Source organism: Pteropus medius, unplaced genomic scaffold (genome assembly GCF_902729225.1).
Source record: "Pteropus medius unplaced genomic scaffold, Ma_sr-lr_union100, whole genome shotgun sequence".
Taxonomy (NCBI): Eukaryota; Metazoa; Chordata; class Mammalia; order Chiroptera; family Pteropodidae; genus Pteropus; species Pteropus medius.
In genome coordinates this window covers 10,063,299-10,088,174 of record NW_024346667.1, presented here as the reverse complement: position 1 = coordinate 10,088,174, position 24,876 = coordinate 10,063,299, and the positions used below count along the sequence as shown (strand labels likewise).

Here is a 24,876-nt window from a genome sequence, read left to right as displayed (position 1 = left end):
CAATGGGGACCTCTTAAGAGGTTTTAAGCAGGGAAGCATCATCATCGAATTTTTTCCAAGATTACTCTGGTGGCTGAATTTTAGCAGATTTAGAGGGGATATGAGAAGAGTAATTAGGAGACTATTCTAGTGATCGTGGTGGGAGATGATGGTAGCTATGCAATGAAGAAGAGTAGATGAATATAGGATATATTTTAGACTTGTATCTCATGGGGTATACTGAAGAGACAGATGGGGGAGGGATGGTGAGGGCAAGGTGAAATTCAAGGCTGCTTTGGTGTCATTTACTGTAGTGGAAGAAGACTGTGGGAGACATATTTGGAGTGGGGGGTGAGGGGCAGTAAGGGTAAAGCAAGAGTCCAGTTTTGGGCCATATTAACCTTCGAATGTCCATTATATATCCAAGTAAATATGTCAAGGAGGCAGCTGAATATAAAAATTTGGAGCTGGATGGAGAGGTCAGGACTGGATTTATAAATCTGATAGTCATCAGGCTATTGCTAACATTTAACGCTATAAGACTGGGTCCAGGTAGAGAGTGTGGCTGGAGTGGAGGGCCTAAGGACAACCCACCACTGAGAGTTTGAAAAGAGAAAGCCAGCCAAGGAGACTGAGGGGGCACAGTCAAAGGGTGTGGAGGAAAACCACAGACCTGGCACCCAGAAGCCACAATTACAGAACATTCGAGGAGAGCTTGGTTCTATCAAATGCCATGAAGACATCGAGCAAGATGAGACAGAAACATGACCAGTAGATATAGTACAAATGGGGGACACTGGTCATGCTAAACAGAGAGATTTTAGTGAGTTCTGGGGCTGTAAACCTCTTGAGTCATTTGAGGCAAGAATGGAATGTGGAAATATTGAAAGAGCACTTCTGCCTGCTGCAAAGGGTAGAAAAAATGGGGTAGAATCTGGAGGAGGTTAGGAGTCAAGGGAAATATCAGAGTAGATATTAATGCTCGTAAGATTGATCCAATGGAAAAGGAAAAATTGATGATGTAGAAAGAAAAGATGTTTAACTGCAGGAGGTCTTGGACTGAGTAAGAAGGGATTGGCATCCACAGCCCAGGAGAGAATCATCCTTACACAAGCACGAGAACTCTCCACCGCAGCAGGAGGAAAGTCACAGAGATAAGTTTATGTATAAGTATGCTGGTCCATTTTAAGGTAGATGATGAGTGGTTATCATGGGACTAGACAAAGAGTATATTATGGGACATCAAAGCTAGTGTATGTACATCAGTTATATAATGGGTAATTATGGTACCATCTATTACCATCTTAGAGAAGAAGAAGGCAGAGAGGGATTTGAGAGTATACCTTAGATATGGCTTTTGACTGGTTGAAAGTTTGATTCTTTAATTTCTCCCCATTACATTCTTATATGCTGAGGATCCGTGATGTACCACTCTGATCATTTTATAATGCTACCAGACAGGACGCCAAACTCAAAATTTCTCTTCCTTGGCAAGTCCCATTCTACCACCTTAGGATCCTCTGACTTTCTCTAGAGCACTAGGCTGCATCTCACAGTACTCTTCATTGCATACCTGTTTCCTGCTCACAGATCTTATTGTCTCAAATAGAGACAAGGATGGGGCTAAGTATTTTACAATAAAATATCACTGTCTCTCCCACTGTGAAAAACCTAGTATTGGGTATAAAGTAGGCACTTTAAATGCCTGTTGACCATTTTCAGAGTTGAATGCCTAATAAAAAGTTTTATGCGGCAATTTCTTGGCTAACAGAATATGCATAATTCATCATGGCACTTGCTGGGTTTTGCTGGAAGATGCTGAAATCATTCACCAATTTTCTCCTTTACAATGCTACTCTGTTTAGGGCAAGGTCTAGAATGTATATCAATCAAAAGCATAATAGTGAGCTAAGTACAAGTTATTTTCTACTAATATTTGTATTCACTTTCTTAGGGAAAAAGCTTTGGTCTAAAAAAGGTATTCAAGTGAGGAAGCTTTAAGGAGAATGCAGTCTTAAGGACTGAGAATTACTAAGTGCTACTTGTTTTCTGTAGTATGATACAGATTTAAAATCAATTTGGTAATCGTAGTGAAAAAAATATTAAGAGAAGACTCATCGGGATAGCCTATTTTGCATTGTTTCAGATAAAAGTTTTCTTCAGTACAGAGTAAAACCGTAGCAGATATAAGTATATGAATTTCCATCTTATTAAATTATGTGAAGAATAAGTTTAATTACAAATTTAAGTCCTAATTCTTAAGCCAATTACAGCTGGGTTGGCCACGTGGATGTCATTATATTTAAATCAGAATGCAAGTATCACTCATGTGTATTTTTCTTTTGAAAAGTAACTGTATCATCAGACAATACTGACCTTTAATTTTATCCAAAGGTTACCATAAAAAGTTACCAAATTAACAATCAATATAGCATCTAACCAAAGGTCCCAGATACACATGGCAATCAAAAGAGCTCCAAGGAAGACAATGATTACAATTACCAGAAAATTTTGTCACTCTGTAAAATCAAGTTTCTACTGACAGAATGAACTATTCCGTTTTACCATGTTATTATATGCAAATTGACAAACATGATATCTAATAAAATGAAATATATCAAGAGGCTTAGAATTTTAGACTATATGACAATCAACACCAAAAATATCAGGAATGTTCTTTCATTGGAATCCTACAGTACTAGACAATACTAATAAACTCTCTTAAAAGCTTTCTTCCACAAATTATTTTAATAAAATCATTTAGTGAATTCTATATGATGCATGTGCATTTATAAGATTTCTACTTTTCAGTGCTTACATCTTAAGATCTGATGACAACAGAGTCACCAAGTCTATAGATAAGAAATATCAAACCTGTTTCGCTATCATTCTAGGCTTCTATTCGCTTCTCACCAACCTACACGAATTTTTATACTGATTTTACTCACATCATAAATTAGGTTCTAATTAGTAGTAAAATAGCAAAGTTTACATTGTTGATTTAAAAAAATAAATCCAGATAATTTAAAGTCATTTTAAAAGTAACCAATAAGTCTACAGCCATGCTACCCCGAACAAGCCCGATCCCATTTGATCTCGGAAGCTAAGTAGGGTCGGCCTCATTAGTACTTGAATGGGAGACCACCTAGGAAGACCAGGTGCTGTAGGCCTAAAAAAAAAGGGAATTGTAAGCTGACAAGGTCCTTGCAGTCTGTGAGGTCAACCAAGGGTTGCCTCACTAAAAAAAATAATAATAATAAATTAATTAAATAAATAAAAATAAAATTAACCAATAAACTACAATCCATTAATTCTTTTTGTGGGTTTCTGGGGGTAGGGGGGAGATATGTTAGTAAGAATTTTTTTAAAAATCACCAGGAAAAATAAGATATATGAATCTTTTAAACATTTTTTTCTCTTTCACAGAGGCAACATACCGTAAAATGGAGATTAATAAGCAATTAAAGGCATGGACTTAACTAAAATATGGCAAATGTGATAGTATAATATCTTGGTAAATATGAGAATTCTGAAAGCCATAAAATTAAAGACTTTGATATGTGTAAGATCAATAGACATGACTTATCACTATTTAATATGAGCTTTAATTTTTAAATGCCATGGTCCAATGAAAAGGTGTTACTGCACAGGAAAATTGAAATTTTAATAAAGTATCAAGACAAAAGAAACAAACTTTATATTAAAGTACCTTTAAGAGGTTATACTTACGCAGCAACCTCCTCTTTTGACAATCCTTTGAAATTCACCTCCACATAATGATCTATGTCACCTTTTTCTTTGATCAATTGAGACCTAAATGAAATGGAAAGAAATAATAAAGCACTGCCTTATCAAGTTGAAAAGCTACTAAAAATAAAATGCCACCAGGATAACAGAAATATTCAGGGCATAATATCACATATAATAAATGTTCGGCAATAGCTATAGAGTTAGGCTCTTGATTAATAATTTCAAAATGTTAATTTTCTTGAATGGAAGAAGACAGGGGAGAATATTAAGCCTAGGTGTAAACAAATAAAACACCAAACACATTAAAATAATCTGCATTCTTAAATAAATGACGTTTTCCCCTCCAGCCTTACGAGATCTTCCATTTTACTCATGTTGTTTCACAGAAGTCATATTCTGTTTGGCACAGAATCTTGAACTAAGACTATCTATTGGATACAAATATATAAAATTTCTTTGTTCCAAACATTACCAAATTTTGCTCTGAAATACTGTTTGGGTATTTTTTTAAGCACACATAAAACTCAAATTGTTATTAAAAGTTCAAGATGCAAATTGATTTTAAGATTTTATTGAGAAATACATTGCTTGTGTAGTCTGTTTATTCTTCACACCCTTTTAAAAATAAGCATACTATTAACGTCTTATAACCATGGGAGTTTGAAACTAAGCAAATATCTGTTTTTATTCAGAAGCTAATGGAGAATGTTGACAAAACTTTGCCTTAAATAATTATGATACACATGTTTTTCCTCAATAAAATAAACACAAGAAAAAGTTTTCTTTAAAATCCCTCTTATTTTAGGAATGTGAGATTGACTATGTTTTTGCAAATGTTGAAAAGAAAATGTAATGTCCATCATTAAAAAAGATAGGAAGAATAAGCTTTTTCAGACTTTGTGAATAGTTCACATTGTTCAAAAGTAAATATATATACCAGTATGTATATATACATATACGTATACACACATATATACATATACATATATATATCAGTAATATAATATCAGTTATACCTCAATTACATATAATGCATCTATTAAAATTTGTTTTTTAAATTTTTGAGAAAATTTGATTTGCTATTATAAAAAAACACACATATTTGTATAGTCTAGCTGAATGTATTTATTTTGGTCCAGGAGATTTGGTCTTTCCCAGAAATACTAAAAATAAGGTATGATTCTTCTCAGAACAAAGTAGTCTCCTAATACTTTGATAATTATGCCTTGCAGGAATTGAAAAGTATGCATAGAATGAAAATAATCAAACCTAGATATGCAAATTATTTCTATCAATGAATAATATGTGTATTACTAAAAATCAATATAACTATAAATGCAATTACTAAATAACTCAATCTTAGTCAGTCATAATTCTGACATACTCCATCATGTTCTCTGTCTTGCAGTTTCTCATCCGCTTCTCCAGCTCTGTAGCCCTTCAGAGGCAGCAGCGGTTTGGTGGCACACCTGCAGTCTCAGGGTTTTCAGGGGCTAAATGGTGCCTGCCAGTCTCCCCAAGTAGGAAGACTGTGTCCTCCTTCCTCCGACACAGAAATCAGCACTCGGGACCTTACGGATGAGAAGCCATACACTGTTCATTGCTAAAACATCTGCTTTCTGTTCTCCACACGCATTTTAAAAAGAAAATGTATCTTCAAACCTTTACAGGAACCAAGTCAGAATTGAAATAAGAAATAAAATGATCAAATGAGCACTAACTTGCTAAACAAATAGATCCTTAATATTTGAATGAGGTTCATCAACCTTTTTGAAACAGTAAATATGAATATTCTGAATATAATAATATACTTTTGTTTTTGAACATTTTTTTTTCCTGATATATGCTATTGACATTTCTTACTGTAAAAAATCCATTCTGTAGGAACACATATTAAAACCGTGGTCACATACCTTGGAATTCTCCTGGGGGAGCAGGGCAGCTTCTGTCTGGCTAAGGATGTAAGCTTTGGGCGTGTCATGGGCACTGGGGGCAGGGTGGTCATTTTGGACTACAAAAAACAAAACAACAACAAAAAAAACCCAGAAATGGTATTTTAAAGAATACACCTTTCAAAGAATACTTTAAGACATTATTAGATCCACAGTCTGTCATCTGAGCTGAGAATGCCTCTTTGTGTAGAGCTATAGCTCTGTTATTCAGAAATACTCAAGAAGTGGATTCTACAGGTTGCTTCTCTCATTATTTTCTTTTACTATCCGGCTTTCGGCCAATTTATTACTTGTCTGCATCTCTAACCACGAAGGAGAAAATCTGATAGATGAGTTAAAAATACAGCCAATCGGGAGTATTGATATGATTTTTGTTAAGAGACATGGTTGCAATTAAAAAGTGAAGATTTTTAGGACAGCTATGGATTTCAAATGCTCATGCTTTGCTTTCCTGTTATAATAATTGAAAATCGCTCATATTTTGCTATCTTTTAAAAACTGTCACTCACAAAGACTTTCCCTTGGAAGTGATAGATGTTAAGAATGATTCTCAGCAAGAAGACAGCTGCTATGAGAGATGCACAGCTGCAATAGTGTAACGAATCACTACGAAACGTAGTGGTTCAAAAAAGATTGTTTAAAACAATCATTTCATTATCATTCACACTTTTTGTGAGTTAGAAATTAGGACCAGGCACAATGAAGATGGCTTTTCTCTACTCCACAATGGCTGGGGCCTCTGCTGGAAGACTCAGGAGGCTGGGGGTAACTCAGTGATGGGATGTAAGTGTCTTCACTCATTTATCTGGCAGTTGATACTATTAGCTGGGACCTCATCTCGGGCTCCCTGCCAGAATACATACATGTGGCTTCCTCATATGGCTTGGACTTCCTTAGAGCATGGCAGCCTTAGACTTCTTATGTGGCAGATTAAAGTATCCCAAAAAAAAGCCAGGTGGAAGCTGTATCTCCTTTTAGGGGCTGGCCTTGGAAGTCACATAGCATTGCTTCCGCTGTAATAACAGGCCTGCCCGGATTCAAAGCTCGTGAACATAGACCCACATATTAGTACGAGAGCATCAAACTCAGACTGAAAGAGAAGAATGTGCGATGGGCAATATTACTATGGCCATCTTGGGGAAACACAATGTGTTACAGTGGAGAAGGTGAGTGAGCAATAATAAAGGTGGGTCTATAGAATCAAGTTATCTAAACCCTACCCCAAAGAAGAAGTGTGGAGATCATGTCAGTGGACTTAGAATGGAAAAACTGTCACATGCTGCAAGGGCTTTTAGATGCAATAGAACCCATGCTTCTCCTGTTGGAGAGGCATCTGAAAGGCCAGAGCCCCTTGATTCCACCAGCGCTATGTCCATCAGTTTTGACCTCTACCTTTAGCCCCACCAAGCATCGAGAAGGCCTTTTTTTTTTTGGTTAAAATCACTTACCTCCAGCATTTATTGTGTGACCTAGGGTAAACATCACCAATCTTGGCCTTGCATATATTCAACAGAATATATTTACTGAGCTACTATGTAGTACAGGTACTGTTCTAGGTGCTGAAGATATAACAGTGAACAACAAGAAAAGATCTCTGACCTCAAGAATTGATATTATAGGGGTGGATGAAGGGGAAAAACAGATAATACACCAATAAGCTAAATATGTAGAACATCAGATGGTGATAAGATCTATAACAAAAAATAAAGCAAGGATTAGAAAGTACCCAAATGCTCACCAGTAGCAGGAGTAAATAAGAGCGTAAGAGATAAAGTCAGAGTTGTTAGATGAAATTTTGTGTTCCAATGATATGGGGTCTTGAAAACTGTGAAAACTGTGACTTTTACTCTGAGTGAAGTAAGAATTCACTGGAGAATTTTGAGCAGAAGTGACATCTGACTTTCGCCTTTTAAGAGTCACTCTGGTTTCTCATTTAACCTTAGACCATAGGGAGTGGAAAGGCAGACATCAGAGAGCAGCTGGGAGCTTGCTGTGAAATCTGGGTGAAAGAGAATGGTGGTTTAGGTGGAGGTGGAGGTGGAGAGACATGGTCAGACCTGAGGCAGAGCTACCTGTGGATGGGAGACACGATATTCCTGTGTGCCACAAAGCCATAGCAGGGGTGGGTTGGAGGATGTGGTGTTGGTGGTGGTGGGAGAGATCAAAAAAACAAGAAAAAATCCTTTGAAATTAAGTCTAGCAATAGACAATCTTATGTTCTAAAAATAGATTACTACTCTAGCCTGAAAATAATTTTTCACATAATTAAAGAGAAAATCCTAATGCAGATCAATGTCTTGTTTTAGATCTAATAAAACCCTAATGTCACCCAGATCATCAGGCCATGATATGACCCATGAAACATAATATCCTTCTATTTTTATATAGTTATAGTTTTAAAGCACACAGTCTAAACAGCAAATGTTAGTCCTCTCCTCCAAGAACATGAGAAACATATTGTATTATACTTATAACTTCATATATAGTAACTAAATTCTTATGTAATTTAAAAATCTATTTTTCTTATTAGAAGTTACATTAACTAGTTGAGTTCCTTGGATAACCCTAACTTACTAAATGGCAGCATCATGCAGAACATGTGGTGGAAGTTTCGACCAACATAGGGTTGGACTGCTCATGAACCTACTTCATAGAAGTTGTGAAGACCCGATGTTCAATCTCTAATGTTACAGAACAAATCAGAGCCATCTTAGTTTCTTAACCCCGATCTTTCCATCCCTGGTGGATTTTGAAAAAGAGAGAATAAAACAATGACTGTACTTGCTTCAGTCGGGGCATTCCGTCCTTTACCAATTAAGATTGTTCTGAGAGCCCTACTTTGCTTACCAAGTGCTTTAGGGCAGGAGTGATCTCTGCATAATAGTATTTTGAAATGAGGAAACTACTTGTAATTTTTCCAAATACTAGGAAGACCAGGCTACTTAGAGACAGTGGGACCAGGCCCCAGAAGCTCTGAACCAGCCACTATATCCCATCAAATAGTGCATAAGCCTCCCTCTGAAAAAAAGCTAGGCTACCAGTATGTGATATAAAACGTATTCTGTTTGATGTTTACTTGGGATAGATCATTTTTGCTAGAAAATATAAACGTCTAATGAAATCAAATGCAAATATTCAGGAGAGGAATATGTTGTCTTTGTCACACAGATCAACAGTTTTTTGTTTTTTGTTTTCCCCAAAACTTGAGTCAACATTTCCTACCATTAAAGTTTCAGCAACCAGTTCCTTCATTTTGCTCTTTTCTGATCTGAGAACATTAGCAGCAGGAGCACCTTAATTCTTAAATTTAGTTGAATGTAAGTATTGCAAGCCCTGCTGGCAAGCCTGAAGGCACGAACTCCGAATGGGGGGTGGAGGTGGTCAGAGCAGAATGATAAAGCAGAAGCAAAGTTATTAACTGCATGCTGGGAAAAATATTCCTCAACCAATCTATATTGGAAAATTTCAGAGTTAGGGTAAAAGTTGAGCAGGCTCCCTCCCTACTCTAAACCCCACATCCTACCTTGGCTGTGCGTGTTGGGAAAGGGGTTTTGTTTTTCACGATCCATGGCCACATAAGAGTACTTTGTTTTACATAGTAGATAATGTATGTACTGAAATTTTGCACACATAATATTTGAAATGCATCAAATATTTAAAGGGATCCTGTAACAAATTATTTTCTGATCTAAGTAATCACTGCTTCTTTTATAAGTTCAGTCTATTTATGCTGAATTTCCTTCACGTAGAAAGTAGCTGTATTCTAGCATATAGAAGCAGCCAAGAGGAAAATAAGTGAGGAAAAAATGCAAGCATGCTTAGGGGCCAGTTATTTCAGGCTTAAATTACACCTGTAGAGTGAAGAAAGCCTTTTGCTCCTTGCTAAAATAAGCTGTATTATTTTTCCAGTGTTGGCCAGACAGTGTTCCCAGCTCCTAGGTGAGCTCTACCCATAAGGAATGGAGTAAGCGAGAGCTGACCTGGAAATGGAACACATCCTTAACGATGGAACTGCATCAGGGTTCTCCCAGCTCAAGACCACAGAAGAAATCACACAAGATGGATGCCACTGCAGGAAAGGCAGTGCTCCAGATTCAGGTGAGTAAGGGAGAAAGAAAATGAGAGCTACTTCTCTGGTTGGTACCAAAACAAGCTTAGCCCCAGGAACGGAGAGGTGCAGCAGTCTGTTAGGAGGACCCAGAGGCAGCTCCCCCAGTGCCAGAAAGTGAGCAATGCTGCATGTGGCACCACTGGCTGAGACAAAGATCAAAAGGCTGCCTGAAGCCATTCCCCTGTTGGTATTCAGAAGAGATTTGGTGGATTCTTTGATCTGCTGGTTGGCTCTTGTCTGGGTTGTATTTAGTCTCTAAATTTGGCCCCCACATGCAAAGACAAACAAGAATGGAGAAATACAGGATGAAAGGTTTGAGAGTGGTGGGTCAGGCTGAATGTGTCCCTTGGTGTAAGTTTAAATCTCTGGCCCCCAAGTAAAATTCTTCAAAGAGTAACCCTCTTGCCCACTATCCCCTGAGAAACTCTCATCAGCAAACACAAAGGAAGGGGAGTGCTATGTAGACAGAGGCTACATGGGGAGTGACTATGTCTGAGGCTGACCACTATCTGCAGAATTCAGTCACTTCAGGGTAAAAGCTGAGATATGAGAAATAAAGCCAATAAACGACAGCAAGCAAATTTATTACTTGTTATCAAGAGAATTCAAAACAAATGTGATTTTACTATCACCAACAAAATCATTTATAAGAATTAGAACTTTTCAAGCTCTTACTATGAAAGTTTAAAGAAAACCGCAGAACTATATATAATTATACTCCTGACACAATTGTTTTAAAATTCACATAAAGATGTTTAAAGAGTCACTAAATGTTTATATTTGTATCATAATTTTTGGACACTTCTAGCACTCCATGGTAGGTAATTAGATAAGTTGTTAAATAAAATAGAGTTCCTGCACATTTCTTACCAACTGAATTTACTGATGGTTAAATCAAATATAAATTGGGAAAAGTGTTTGAAGGCAGGCCATGATTCACTTGACTTACATTTGGATATTACTGCTGAAGGTCTTTCCAGGCTTACAGACTTCAGCCTGAAAATCAGGAAGCAAAGAATAGCAAAGGAGAGAAGAAAAAAAGTGCAAAATTAATTAATACAGTAACTCCTATCTCTTCCCCATATCATGGAATAAGATTTATTCATACAACGAATACTAAGTACTTACTATGTGTTTAGAGGAACTTTAGAAAACAAAAAAGTATAGACTCTATGGGAGAAATTAATCTCTAATTCAATAAAACGCCAATATACCTGAAATATGTATAAGTATCCATGTATTCCAATACACAGGTGACAGTAAGAATAACAATTTGATCTCTTAAATTTATGAGAGATTGAGTTATCTCTACTTAAACCGAGGGCATCTCAGTTCCCTTTCTGCTCCTACCTAGTTCTAAACTAATAATTTATTTCTACGTCTATTTTCCCACTGCCCTCAGAGGGTCAGGTGAACTGGGGGGCGAGAAGAGTGCCTTTCCCTGCTCCTACTTCTATTCATTTCTTGAAAGGGCGAAGGCCTCAGCTGAAGAAGCTTGAGACGGAATCTACAGACTGATAAGGAAGGTCTGTGGGGATCAGAGAAAGACTGCCTGGAAGAACAGCCCGCTTCTCCGAGGAGCTGTTAAAGTCCTGCCCCAAGCCTCGTCCCAGCATCACGAACCTCAGTGGACTGGCCCTGGGGAACAACTCTGGTTTTCCGTTCTTCCGAAGTGTGTCCCCTACCAGTGGCAGGTGCTGGGCGCCTGTGCTACCCCCACTTCCCGCGGTGATTGCGAGACCAGCGCTGGGACAGAAAACGCGAGAGCGTCTCCAGGGATACAGAGAGGGCGGGGCAGGAGGGGGCGGGGTTAGGCTGAAGCGGGGCTCGGGATTGGGGCGGCTCCCAGATTCTCCAGGCATGGGGGCGGAGCCTATTGAGGGCTGAGCGGGGCTCCAGGCACAGCAGGCGTTTTCAAACAAGACTGCTTTTAAAAGTGAGACCGCTTGCAGAAATTAGCTCACCTAATCCAAGAGCCTCAAATTTGCCGCCCTGACTCGTTTTCTTTGTGGCACTGAACTCTCAATATTTCGCAACATTCCCCTGTTGTCCACAGGATTGATGGAGAAATGCTCAACTTGGCATTTGTGACCCCCAAGACCTGACGCCACAAAATCCACTAGGTCATTTATCCAGATAAGTCATTCATTCCCCTCTTCCTCAGCTTCTGTTGCAGTCAAAACCGTCTTTCCCCTTTCCCACACAAATACCTTTCCCAATTCTGTCTCCAGAAAGATAATCCAATTTTGAATTGCTGTAGACTAAAAACTCATTGTTTATAGAATATCTCCCTGTCTGTCTGTGTATACACATTAATTATATATTATTTGGTGGGAGTGTGTGAGTATACATATATATACATCACATTTTCTTTTTTTCTTTATCTGTTCATCCACTGAAGGACACTTTGGTTATATACCCAAGAGTGAGAATGTTAGTGTTATGGTAGTTATGTTTTTTTGAGGAGCCTCAATTTTGTTCTCCATAATGGCTGTATCAATTTACACTCCCACCAACAATGTACAAGTGGTCTTTTTAACTCCACTGATCATATAGCCAAACCAGCCTATGTAACCAGGTAAAAGAAATGCAGATTAGGAAACTACATGTTTTTAATAAACAAAGTAGACAAGCTAGTACAGAGTGCATTAAGGAGAACTTCAAGCTTTTAGAAGCACATTATATATAACTAGCTAATACATTTCATTTCTATCTTGGCCAAAGGAGAGTACGGTTACTCCAAGCATCCCTGGAGATAAACAAATAGCTACCAAGGATCAGCTGCCAGCTAACTCTATACTTCCCTACCAAAATAGTAAATCAAAAGTAATACTGTATCTCTGGGGGAATTTCAGGCTTGAAAATTCTGATATTTTCTTGAATATTCCCATTTAATTATCTGTGTTTGCTGGACAAAATAGATGAGGAATAAAAAGTTAATTAGATGATAACTCAAACTGTGCTGCTGTTCCCAAGAAAGACTTCTTGCTGGAGCAACCGGGTATTGTAGCATCTACTGCCTCAGCCCCTCGTATTCTGATTAACACGAAAAAAAAAAAACAAAAAAACAGAAGCAATTTGCTTTTCCCTAGCAGAGATAGCACTGCATTTTTATTTTCCAATTTAGTATTCTGTTACTAATCTCTGGTTCTTTGCTGCAATTTAGTTCTCAGGGAACTTGATTAGCTTACCAGTGTATTATATCATGCTGGATCAATGCACCGACAGGTAGTAATAGAACCAGGAGAGCAAGAATTAGCAGGCAGCTTCTATGCCTTGGCACTATAAATACTTGCCAAAAGAAACAATATACATTTTATGAAAATACAAGAGACTCACTTCAGAGAGGTTTGAGGGTGGATAGATGGATAGATACTCCAATATAAAGGATAATGTGTTGAAATTTGCACATTCAACCAAAATGCTTAGTTGCTTATCTTTTGAGTTTTGGAGGCTGATCTGAATTATGATCTTTGATTTCGTCTACAGCTGTGTCCTGCCCTGAGATCGTAACTACAGTTCCTGTTTTCTAGCCCTAGGATTTGCCCTGATATCAGCCCTTCCCAAGTCTGGTCCACAGCTTCACCATGATTCTGAAGCCCTCTGATATCATGCCAATGAATTAATTTTTCTAAAGTTAGCCAGTTTATTTTTATTACTTACAACTAAAAAAACCACTAATTTATATAGTAATTAAGAAATTATTAGGTGATACAAATGAGATAAAAAATAATTAAAAAACACAAATTAGTAGGCATTAAGTACAGATAATGTCAATTTTTGACACTGAACATTTTAGAACATTAGTCATTTCTAGAGTAAGATTTGAAACTCTAAGATTCAATTAAGAAATGGCATTAAAGAGCACACATAATTACGTTTATTTTTCTCTTGCTACATAGAGATTTGATAAAATTAGTTTTAAAAATTGCAGACAAAATATTTCTACTTATGTAATGTCAAATAAAAATGTGTTTTGACCTGGGTGAAAATAATATAAAATATTGTTGAGGTTTAAATATTTTCCATTTGTAGAATAAATCAGGTGGAGAAACCTAGTCAATATTTATCGATCTTACATAAACAGTGCTTTGCACTAGATATTCTAAGGTAAAATAAAAGGCCATTTGCTTATTAGGTTTGCAAGTAATAATTTTTATACTTAATTTACAGTTGAAAGCCTTTTTATAGATTTTAACAATATGTATAACACTCTTGTAATTGTCATAAGTGTTTTGCGGTTAAAAGAACCTAGAAAAATAGCTTTTAGTATTCAATCAAATATAATTTGCCAATACTATTCAAAGAATGTATTCTCAAATTGTCCCTTTGTTTGGCAAGATTTTGTAAAACGAAAGAGGAGTGGAAAAGGAGAAGCAGCAGCCTACACACATGGTGCTCAGGCTTGCCTGTGTTAGGGGCGAGTACATTTGAAAGTTGAGGGCCTCAGAAACGATTCCTTAAAATCGTCAACATCTAAAAAGCCTGGAAAGGCTTCAGGACCTAGGTTGAAAACCTAAGCTACTTGGTTTGACATCTAATGTATAATTCCTTGGTTTTAAATCGAGTTTTAGTTGTTGTTGTTTTTTTCCCTCAATGTATATAAACCACATTGTTTTTAAATCAAAAGAATACAAGAACCCACTTTCTTTCATAATCCATCTTGTAAACATCAGTCGGTATTAAAACATGTTTGCCCCTTTTTTTCAGCATCTTCATACTTCATGACGCAATTCTGTATTTTCTCAGACTGCTAAATCCTCTCATTTTGAAAAATGCCATTTGAACTTGAACATACATATATACTTTGTTAATTTTACTCATTATTTTGTGCCTCTGTACAATGGATAAATCTACAAAGGAAATGTTTTCTACAAGCGGAGACAAATCTTCACAAAATAATATACTTCAGTAATTGTCAAATCTCTTGAAACCTTAATTATGTGTGTATACATAATAATAAACATATACCTGTATACACTTCTATCCAGGTACTTTTACATATACAAATACTATTCTAAGATATTATAAGGCACATCAGTATTTTTCCAATATAATTCAGAAATGAAGTTTTGCATTTTCCAAGGAAAAAGTCTACTGTATATATGTAAGGAGAATTCTAAATCCATGAACAAAAATATAGAATATAATGGTATTTTCAAAAACTGTTATAAATAAGAACACATATCTCATTTGATAAAATTTTATTATGACTTTCAGTACCGTTTCATAGGCAAACAACTTATTAAGCTAAGGTATAATAAATAAAGGCTGAATTAGACATAACAATGGGAAAAAATATGGAGTAGCAGTCCTAAACACTGAATTTGAAAGACTAAATCCAACCATCTACCCATCCATCCATCCATCCATCCATCCATCCATCCATCCATCCATCCATCCACTCATCTATCTATCTATCCATGCATTTGTCCATCTATCCACCCATTCATCATTTCAAAAAGCCAGGTAATCTGCTAGGGTAGGAATATAAAGACAAGTTATGTCCTCAGTAAACTCACTGAAATAAAGATAGACATATTAAATAGACAACTGTTTCTTTGCTTTCAAGCTCTGTGACCCATCTACACCAGCACCAGAAAAACTAGATTGATGTCCTTGTCTTCTTCATGGCCTAATTCCTAGACCATCCACTACAGTCTGTCTCCCATCCTGCTCTCCAATCTGTTCTTAATCCTCTCTGCTCCTGACTCAAACTCACAACTCAGATCTGACTCTTTCCACTGGTCCTGATCCCAGGCTTCCCAGGCATTCCACACCCCATTAGTTACCTGCCCCCAGGAAGTTTGTAAAACCAGTTATTCCAAAGGAATCTGGTACAGCACAGACCATCATGGCTAATACTCCCACTTCATCCTGGATCATTCCAGTCCTGAGGATGATCACAGTACCACATGACAAATGTTATAAATATGACATTACACTGAGCACCTTGAGGAAGGACCACATAGCTGCCCAGGACTGGGTGGAAGTTTGGCGGTCACAAGACTTCACAGAGAGGATCGTGCCTAACATGTATTTTTGTGTTATGAGAAATGAGTAAAGGTGTGCCAATTGCACTAAGAGGAATAGAATGGCAGAGAACCAAGGCTTGCTTTGATACACATGAATTCCACAATACAGGGGCAAAGAGCTATGGAAGATGGGCCCAGCCCCAAAGCAATACAGCAATATAAAATTTTGAGCTCCAACCACAACAATAAAAAATTGAACACATGATAACCTATTTATTAATTTAGTATATTTGCAATTATAATTGGGATATTGATTTACAGTATTAGTTACAGTCAAGACATGGGAGAATTATGATTGACCCTCAAAAAGACTGAAATGAAGTTATGATTTGAAAATAAAATTAAAAAGCATCAGACCTTTATGGGTGAAATTGGTTACTTGCAAGGACATTCTACAAAAATACCTTGGTCTATCTGACCCAAAGCTTTTCTCCTAAATCATGCTTTTAATTACCTTTCTTTTCTCTGATCTCATGCTTACCAAGCAACCTCATAAGTATAATTTTCTTCTGTATGTAGAGATTCCTAACTAGATGAAAAGTATGTTCTAATTAACTGACATGAATATTTCCAGATTCTCCTGGAAATTATATTCTCACTTTAAATTAATGCACTGGCGTTTGGTTTATGTCTCAGCATGTGTGCATTTGGTTACTCTGGGTTAAAGCCTTCACTAAGGTTGATAACCAGTGGGTATGCTGCAGTCATGTTTCTGGATCTGTAAAACTGGGAAACAGGTCTTTGACTAGAGCGGTCAATCTAGAAGAAGCCATCTTATGAGGGCCAGTTTAGTGACCATTGACTTCTCAAGATATAGATAATATCTATATCTTGACCCTCTTTATTACTAAGATAATTATGGATCCATGTGGTTTACTAAAACTTTCAAGTGCCATAAGAGAACATAAGAGAAAACAGAAGATCAATGAAACTTAATTAAAAACCTAGATAGGAAATCAGAATTTTGGATATTTTAAGCCAAAGCATTAAAAAGTAATAATTTTAGTGGTTTGATGAACAATTTTAGCAGTAACATCTTTGTGTTTATTCTGGGCTAATCAGATAATTGAGGAGATATTAGGTGTTGCAGTGGCCAGGACAATGCACCTCACAGACTGCTAACTACAGGAAGTGTAATTAACCTGTGTTTTGAAATCTGTGTTTCTCATGGGTTACTCCCAACCAATGACTGTGCAGCAAGGGTTCTATGCAAATCCATTCCCGAGAGACACTGGATTCCTCCAAAGGCCCAGTTTATCTTAAGGATTCATCTATGGTTTTCCCAAACCTTCTATTAGTCTAGGATATTCCACTTCTCTCTTCCCTTTATTTAGAGTCGGAATTGCATTACACTCTGATGGTTCTCATAGCCTTCTCCATCTTCCTTCTTATTTTTTCTCAAACAGGCATTTCCTCAAATAAATTCCTAGCATATTTACCCCATCTTTGCATCAGCTCTTGAAGGAACCCTGACCAAGACATCTAAAATCTTTCCTAAATATCTTCAAAATTTTATGTAATATGGAAGGTCGGAATCCCAACTGGGCTAAACCTCCCACTCGGCAAAGCACTGAATGGCATATCCTCTTGTTCACTTTACCTAGATGGAAGACTTTACCTAAGAAGAGTCCACAGTGATAAGTGCACATTGTCTACTAGTTTTTCTGAATGATCAGAGACCTGCAAAAAGCCAGATTGCTGACATGGAAGTTTACAGAAGTTATGTGAATGGACTACTTAGATTGAGCCTGACCCAGAATGGACAGAAGAGGCTCTTAGTAACCAGGTAGTCATCTGATTGACTGCCACCTGTTGACAATAGCAATCATTTTGATTAGCAAGCTATATTTATTATTGAACCTTCTAATATCATCCATCCCAACCATCCTGCATCTTTCATCTCATTAATTTGCTGCTCACATCTTTGTACTTGCCCTGCATCAGTGTATCTTTCACTAACTTCCTCTCTCAAGAAAGTCCAGTATGGTCTTGGCACCCTGTCTGGCCTGGATTCCACCACTGGAATCATTGCTGCTTCCCCTCCCAGCCTTCTAAAACTCCTGGTGTGCTTCTCTCATTGCTCAGGTTGCCCTTTGCCAATCCCAACAACTAGAACTGCACAGTGTTTTATAGTTCATGTAGAAAAGTATGGCATTGACTTGGGCGATTGGAAGGGAAACTTAGAGAAAGCTTATTAAATTTCAAAAGGATAATGACTCCAGAATTCCTGAATATTCCAGTAAGTAATTCTTACTTCCCCGCCCCCCCACCCCCCAGTCCCACACCTTTCTCTCTTCTGATCCCAGAACTGCTTTTGAAATGGTAGGTGGTTTTGTGGAAAGAAGAGACCCTTAAAGACACAGATGTATATCTAACTAGGCTGCTTTTACTGAATAAGAGTTTATCATAAATAAAATGTACTTACTTTATGCACCAAATTTTGCACAGAATTCATAGAAGGCATATTTTCATAAAAACTGAATCTTGCTTGATGATTCCTACTTGTTCCCTAACAACCAAAACAAAAAAAAAAAGTGAGTATCAAAGTTGAAATACATAATAAGCCTAGAAAATTCTCCAATTAACTATCCTTTTTTAAAATATTCAGATTGAATGAGGAGATGGAGACAGAAGTGCTGTTGAAGATCAAATAAAATACCATTGTACGTATTTTCAGTAGATAGAGCTCATTCCGCAAGTCATTAAACACAAATTTACAGAGCACATCAGTGTCATTTTTCGCTGTTCCAACAACACAGTGAAGGAAGAGTAAAATATTTCCAGGAAATCTGACACCCAAATTATTTATTTCAATATTTCTATTTTCCCCTTCATCACCTTTTGTCTCAGAGAGAAAATGTTGAAAATTATGATAGAAAATTGAAGATGTCTTCCAACAACTTATTCTTCTAAAATATTGACGAAATTCATAATGAAAATATTTTTCTTTTTTTCTCTGTTGGTGCCACCAAAGCAGATGATTATTTAATAAAGTAAAATGCAATGAAAAGCATTAAGTCATAAGAGGCTACAGGTACCAAAGAGGGTGTATCAAGAAGCCAGAGAGTGGCAAGAGGAAGAGATCATCAGATAAGATGGAGAGCTGTAAAAACCAACTCTCACGGGTGGACTAAGCATCTGTAAAGATAGCCCATTGTATGAAATGGCTTGCAAAAGTGTTGCCTCTGAGACTGAGGACTTGTGGTTATAGAGACCCAGTTATACTTTTGAAAAATTGTGCCAATAATTGATTCCACTGACATATAAGTTGCCTAGAAGAGATATTGTCATGACTGATAAAAGCAGCAGAAGGTAGTGGATGAGGAGGAATTTTACCAGTGTCTTGTAGCAGTCTGCTGAGAGACCAGCACTGACTCCTACGGTCAATCTCAGATAACCAGCCTAGAGTAATGCAATCCTGCAGGTGGTCAAAGCCTGGTTGAGTTGTCTTTTAAGGATATTTGACTCCTTCCTCATTCTGTGCTCACCAGTTGGCTTTCAGTGATTTGCTTTCTACTGTGAAATAGGAAGTTATATCCTGAGTAACAGTCAGGATTTGTTGCCTTGTGAAATACAGATCCAATTCGAACATAAATGGGCAATCTGGTATATAAACTAGTCTTTTAAAAATTTTGGTTAATGTAAATCAGTTTCTACTTCCAAATTATTTCTTGGTAGACTGGAAAATATTTGTCTTTAAATCTGCAAAGCGATAAACTAGACACTGAACTGGCGTTTTCATCAAAGACTGCCCTCCCATGAAACTCAACAGAGCAGCTTACTTCAGTGTCTCTTTCTATCCCAATGAACATTACAGCCATTCAATTTGTCTATTTTTCTAACTTGAAAAGACATAGGAATTATCTAAATTAAGGTAGAATTTTGTGTTTAGAGTCTGCAAAATTGACAAAATGACATAAATATATATGTGTACATAAATATATATGTGTGTATATATATTATGTGAACTCTGATCATATAAATAAGTAATGTATATTTACATAAATATATATGTGTGTATATATATTATGTGAACTCTGATCATATAAATAAGTAATGTATATTTAGGAATAAAATCACTACAGAAATAAAAATTTTATGTTGTATCTTTTTCCTTCATAATCCTTTTAAAATAAGAAGGTATAAATAATTATAAATTTTAATTCAGACCTCAGTCTTCTGAGTACTGTAGTTTATACTTTGCTGGTCACATTAGCAGACTGATTTTTAGAACAAGGTTTTGAGATTTTTTTTAAGATTTTCAGATGGGAATCTTGCAATTCTTTCAATTCTTTATTCCAATAGTACTTTAAATTTATCCAATAATACTAGTTATGCTATTGCATGCCACTTCCAAGTGCTGAAAATAAAAATATGGTGCTAAACAAGACATGCGGGTACACATAGAGTATTACATTCTATGGGAGAAAGGGGAAGTAGTAAATAAATAAATAAGATGATTTCAGGGCTATGAATAAGATAAAACAAGGTAATAAAATTAAAGTGTTGTATGTATGTGGGTGTTAGGGGATATTTTTTTAGTCTGGATCATTAGAGAAGGCTGCCACGTGAAAGTGATATTTGAACTGAAACCTAAATGAATGGTGGAATGGAGGAGTCAGGTGCCCATCGGGGAAAGAACATAGGTAGATGGACTAGAACAGGCAAAGCTCCAGATGTGGGAGCAGAGTCGGTATGCTGGCATGTGGCAGACTATTCAGGTGCCTCTCTCTGACTGCCTCTTTCTAGTATTCACCCCTCCCCTTGTGTGTGGGTGACATCTGTGATTTGCTTCTAACCAATAGAGTATAGCAAGACTGATGGGCTGTCACTTCCGTGATTATTTAATGTGGTATAAGACTCTATTTTGCTATTGGAATCACTCTAGTCTTTCTCTCTCTGTGTTGCTGGCTTTGTAAAAAGCAAGCTACCATGAATCCCACAGCCATGAAGAACCCAACGCTTCTTAAAACCATGCCAGTGGGGAAGCAGATCTTTACTCAGTTGAGAGTCCAAATGAGAACCCAGGTCTGGCCAAACCCTACAGTGTAGCCTTGTGAGACTCTAAGCAGAAGACCCAGCTAAGCCCTGACTCACAAAAACTGGGAGATAAAGTATTATTGCAAGTTTTAAAATTTGTTACAGAACATAGAAAACTAATACATGGCCCACAGCCAGGATGCACATTTGGTGGAGGACAGTGGTCCCAGGGGAGAAAAAAATGTAGGCGATGTTGTGGAAGGGTCACTATATAGAACCTTAGGCCATGGTAAGAAAGTTGCATTTTATTACAGATGTTGGAAGTCATTGGAGAGATTTAAGCAAGAGAGTGACGTGATCATTTTGACATGTTTAAAAGTTTCCTGGCTACTTGTGAAAGGTGGGTGACTGGAGTGGACAGGGAGACTTCCCAGAAGGTAGCTGTATTCATTAATCTAGCTGAGAGGATGAGGTGCCTTTGATTAGAGTATAGAAATGGAGTATGGTGACAAAGGAGATGTGTCAAGAAAAATTTGAATGTAGTCTACCAAATCATAGACATTTGGATTTAGCAGCTGGAAGTACTGAGATCATGGACTGAAATGGAGACATCTGAGAGTGGAAAATTGGGTTTCTTAGATGGAACAGAGAGCGAGCAAATCCATGGTGCTATTTTCACATGATAAATTTGAGATGTCAGGGAGAGGATATCAAGGAAGCCATTGAATGACTGTGTCTGGAACTCAGTATTACTGACATATGGTTAGAAATCATTGGAATACTAGTTGTAGAAACAAAAATAGGAATAAGATGAAAACCACTGAGGGAGAAGTGATAACATGTAACTTAAAAATTACATACATATATGAACTTTCTTCTGACAATGACAATAGAGAATTTTGCTCTGTTAACATTAAAACCAGTAGGCTATTACCACTATGCTCATCAACATTTATAAAATAATTGTTTAATGTATACTTAGTATTTGCTTGAAATTTTGAAAATGGGAATGATATAGATATGGGAAAACCAAGGCTGACTGAAGTCCCACGGGAGTCTTCTTTGGGGCCACCTCCCGCCTGGGGCAGGCTCTCACATTTCCCGCTCGCACTTCCCCTGTTTCCATTTGAGCCACAGATCCACTTCTGGCAAACCTGTTCTACTAGTCTACCTTCATCCTTGACTGGTTTTATGTGATCTCTTGCTTTCAGGCTTTCAGCCAGTAGTTATACTTGTTTAAATAGCAATTTATATTAGGTAGTTAGAAATAAAATTACCTAATGTGATACATTTAAACTATTCCCTCTCATACTTTAGTCATATTAATGCTAACTTATGATAGCCAGTTTAGTATCATGGATTATATTTAAAGAGTTAAATAAATTGATAATAATAAACTAAGGGTCTACAAAGACATGGTTGGTTAAAGGATGCAGAGATAAGCCCATGTTGAATTTTTACTGTAAGATTTCTCACTTCTCCAGAGTGACTGTTATTTTTCTTTCATGAGTGAGAAAAACTTGGTGCTCACTAGTGCCTCAGGCAAGTGAGTTTGAAGGTCTTCTCCAAGACTGAATGAAAAATAATAATCAAAATCTAGGTCATGATACTGTTTATTCTATACACAATTGTTTAAACTAACGCTTTAAACTTAAGTCAGGACACATTTTGATTCAGGATGCAATATGCGATTCATACCACGTCTATCAGATACTCTTAATGACTGCACACATTGTAATCTCTTTTCCTTTCGACTGTTTTACTTTGAGGAATTTTCTAACATCAAGCGGTACAGTCATTAAATTATCATTACAAAGATATCAAACTTCCTTCATTGCATCTATTTCTCAAGACACAGGTATGCGGTGTGGGTCTGAAAGCCTTAGAAGCTTCAACATACCTTTTCAGAGACAGAATGAAAACAAAGGGTTTCTGGTTTAAAAAAGAAAAAAAAGAAAAAAAAGAATGAATCAGAATAGAAAAAATGGTAAAAGAAAAAGGACCTAGTCTGAGGCTCGACAAGGAGAGTTTGCCCGCAGAGAACCTGAAGGAAGCCACTGGTAGTCATTACCAGTGGCACAGACCTGGTAAATTTTATAATAATTATAAAAAATATAATAAGTAAAAACATGAGAAAAAGCAAAATTTTATAAGATGGTGAACAACGGTTAGAGAATAAAAATAATTATCTATAATGAATACTTTTTATGGGAGAAATTACGCTATATTGCATATTATCTACATTTCAATAAAATTCTAGGTTCTACTATATAGCAAGTAAACATTTGGTATTTAAGAGCATAAAAATGAACCACATTAAAAGTTTACTATGAAAGTTTCTTTTATCCTATCAATTTGTTCACACAGTTGATTATGAACTCTGGTTCCATGAGAAGAAACAGCAGACCGTGAGTGAAACTAGGATAAACTGAAAGTGAGTCCCAAAAACTCTGAGACAGCTGCCCTGCTAATATCCAGGGCCATTATTACATTCTTTGGTTAAAGACTCCATGTAGGACAACTTTCAAGGAAAAAAATAAATACTTAATAAGGTAGAAATAGCATGTTTGAGTTACATTAGAATAAATATTTGCGTTATGCTAGAGTAAGAGTCGGCATTGGCACACGCTGAAGTTGCAGACACCAAGACGTGGACTGGATAGCCCGGGATTTGACAGCTGTCAGAGGAGGGAGTTATTCAGGAAAGTTCCTGTACCCACCAGATGATGGAAGGATGGAAGAGGAAGCCACTTCTGATTAGTACTTGAGAAAAGAAGAGTGAGGTATGGCGGCAGTAACTATATGAAGGGGCAGGGGATTAACAAGAGTAAGGGTGGATTTCTGTCTCTGTTTTATGACCAAACAATTGCACAGAACTTTCAACCAACTTCCTCATAAAATGATTACTAATGGTCACAAGGAGGTGAGATAAGTGTAAGGACTTGGTTGCAAGTGAATTTTGTAACCGTCAGTGGCTAAGTGGAAGTTTTCTAGGCAGATGGAGACACCCAGTCCAAGTTACAATTGAAGACCTTGATTCCAAAGAGTTAAAATGATCATCTAGCTAAAGGTGGAAGCAGAAGAACACAGGCCACCCAGCTCTGACAAAGCGGACCTCTCTCCACCACACTGCAAAAAGGGCAACATGTCATCTCTCCTTCAGAGACGAGATGGATCATCGAAATTCGCAAATAAGCCTCAGACTGCCTTTTCAGCCAACATGTCCAACTCCCCACCCCCAGCTAAATCACAGTAAATCAGAGAGAAATAATATCACTGATTTGAGTTTTATCTTATTTCCTCTTTTATTTTTCATGGAGTTGCTAAGTAGCAATGAAATGGCCAAAAAAATCAGAAAAGGAGAGAGAACACAGAATACAGAAAACCTACAAAGTGACTAACCAGCCCCAGTGTCACCAAGTGCTAACACTAACGTATGTACTCGGCGCAGAACTTCACCACGTTCTAAAATCTCAAAGAACCCGAGTAAACCTAGCTAGCTAGACCTGATAGAATAACTTCTCTGGAATAGAATGACTTGCCAGCCTCCATTCCTCTTAGCACAAAATTTAGCTGTAACTAAAATTAAAAAATGGCCTTACTGGTGAGTTTCTCCTATGCACGATTCTGTTTGTCTTCCCGTATTCTGTACTAAACACGTACAGGCAGCAGGTGATCTTTAGATTGGGGAAAAAGTGATGTGTTCCTGCACACACACCCACACACACGTGCACACGCACATATACTCCTAAGAGGTAATCAGTCAGTTCTTTTCTTAAGGGTTGTCATTGCCAAAGGGCCCAAATCCTGGAGAGCGTTTTCCTGAGCTGGCTAAATTACCCCACTGCCTTTCCTGGGCTCACACCTCACTCCTGGCCTCACTCCTGGTGTGTGTGAGCGTCTCTGTGGCCGCTGGACTCTCTTTGATCTCAACCCCACCCCCTCAATCCCAGATGACCCCATTGGTCTAAATTTAACACCATTTCTTCTCATCCTTCCAAGCGACTGCCAGCTCCTGTGACCCAGCCTGTCCCTGCAGCTGTCAGTCATTTTCTTTAGGCTTGTTTCC

At 37.3% G+C, this 24,876-nt stretch overlaps 1 protein-coding gene and 1 pseudogene across 1 annotated transcript in view; one reads left to right on the top strand and one right to left on the bottom strand.

The window, feature by feature from the left end:
- The window catches only part of TTC29 (tetratricopeptide repeat domain 29), a 594,494-nt gene that overhangs the window by 146,013 nt on the left and 423,605 nt on the right, over window positions 1-24,876 (bottom strand). Inside the window, exons 9-11 of the mRNA XM_039876006.1 lie at window positions 18,253-18,336; window positions 5,643-5,740; window positions 3,709-3,792 (exon numbers count right to left, since the gene is read on the bottom strand). Coding sequence (XP_039731940.1) covers window positions 3,709-3,792; window positions 5,643-5,740; window positions 18,253-18,291 — 221 coding nt within the window. The 5' untranslated portion in view covers window positions 18,292-18,336. The remainder of the gene's footprint in view (window positions 1-3,708; window positions 3,793-5,642; window positions 5,741-18,252; window positions 18,337-24,876) is intronic.
- On the top strand, window positions 3,032-3,149 carry LOC120613583 (uncharacterized; annotated as a pseudogene).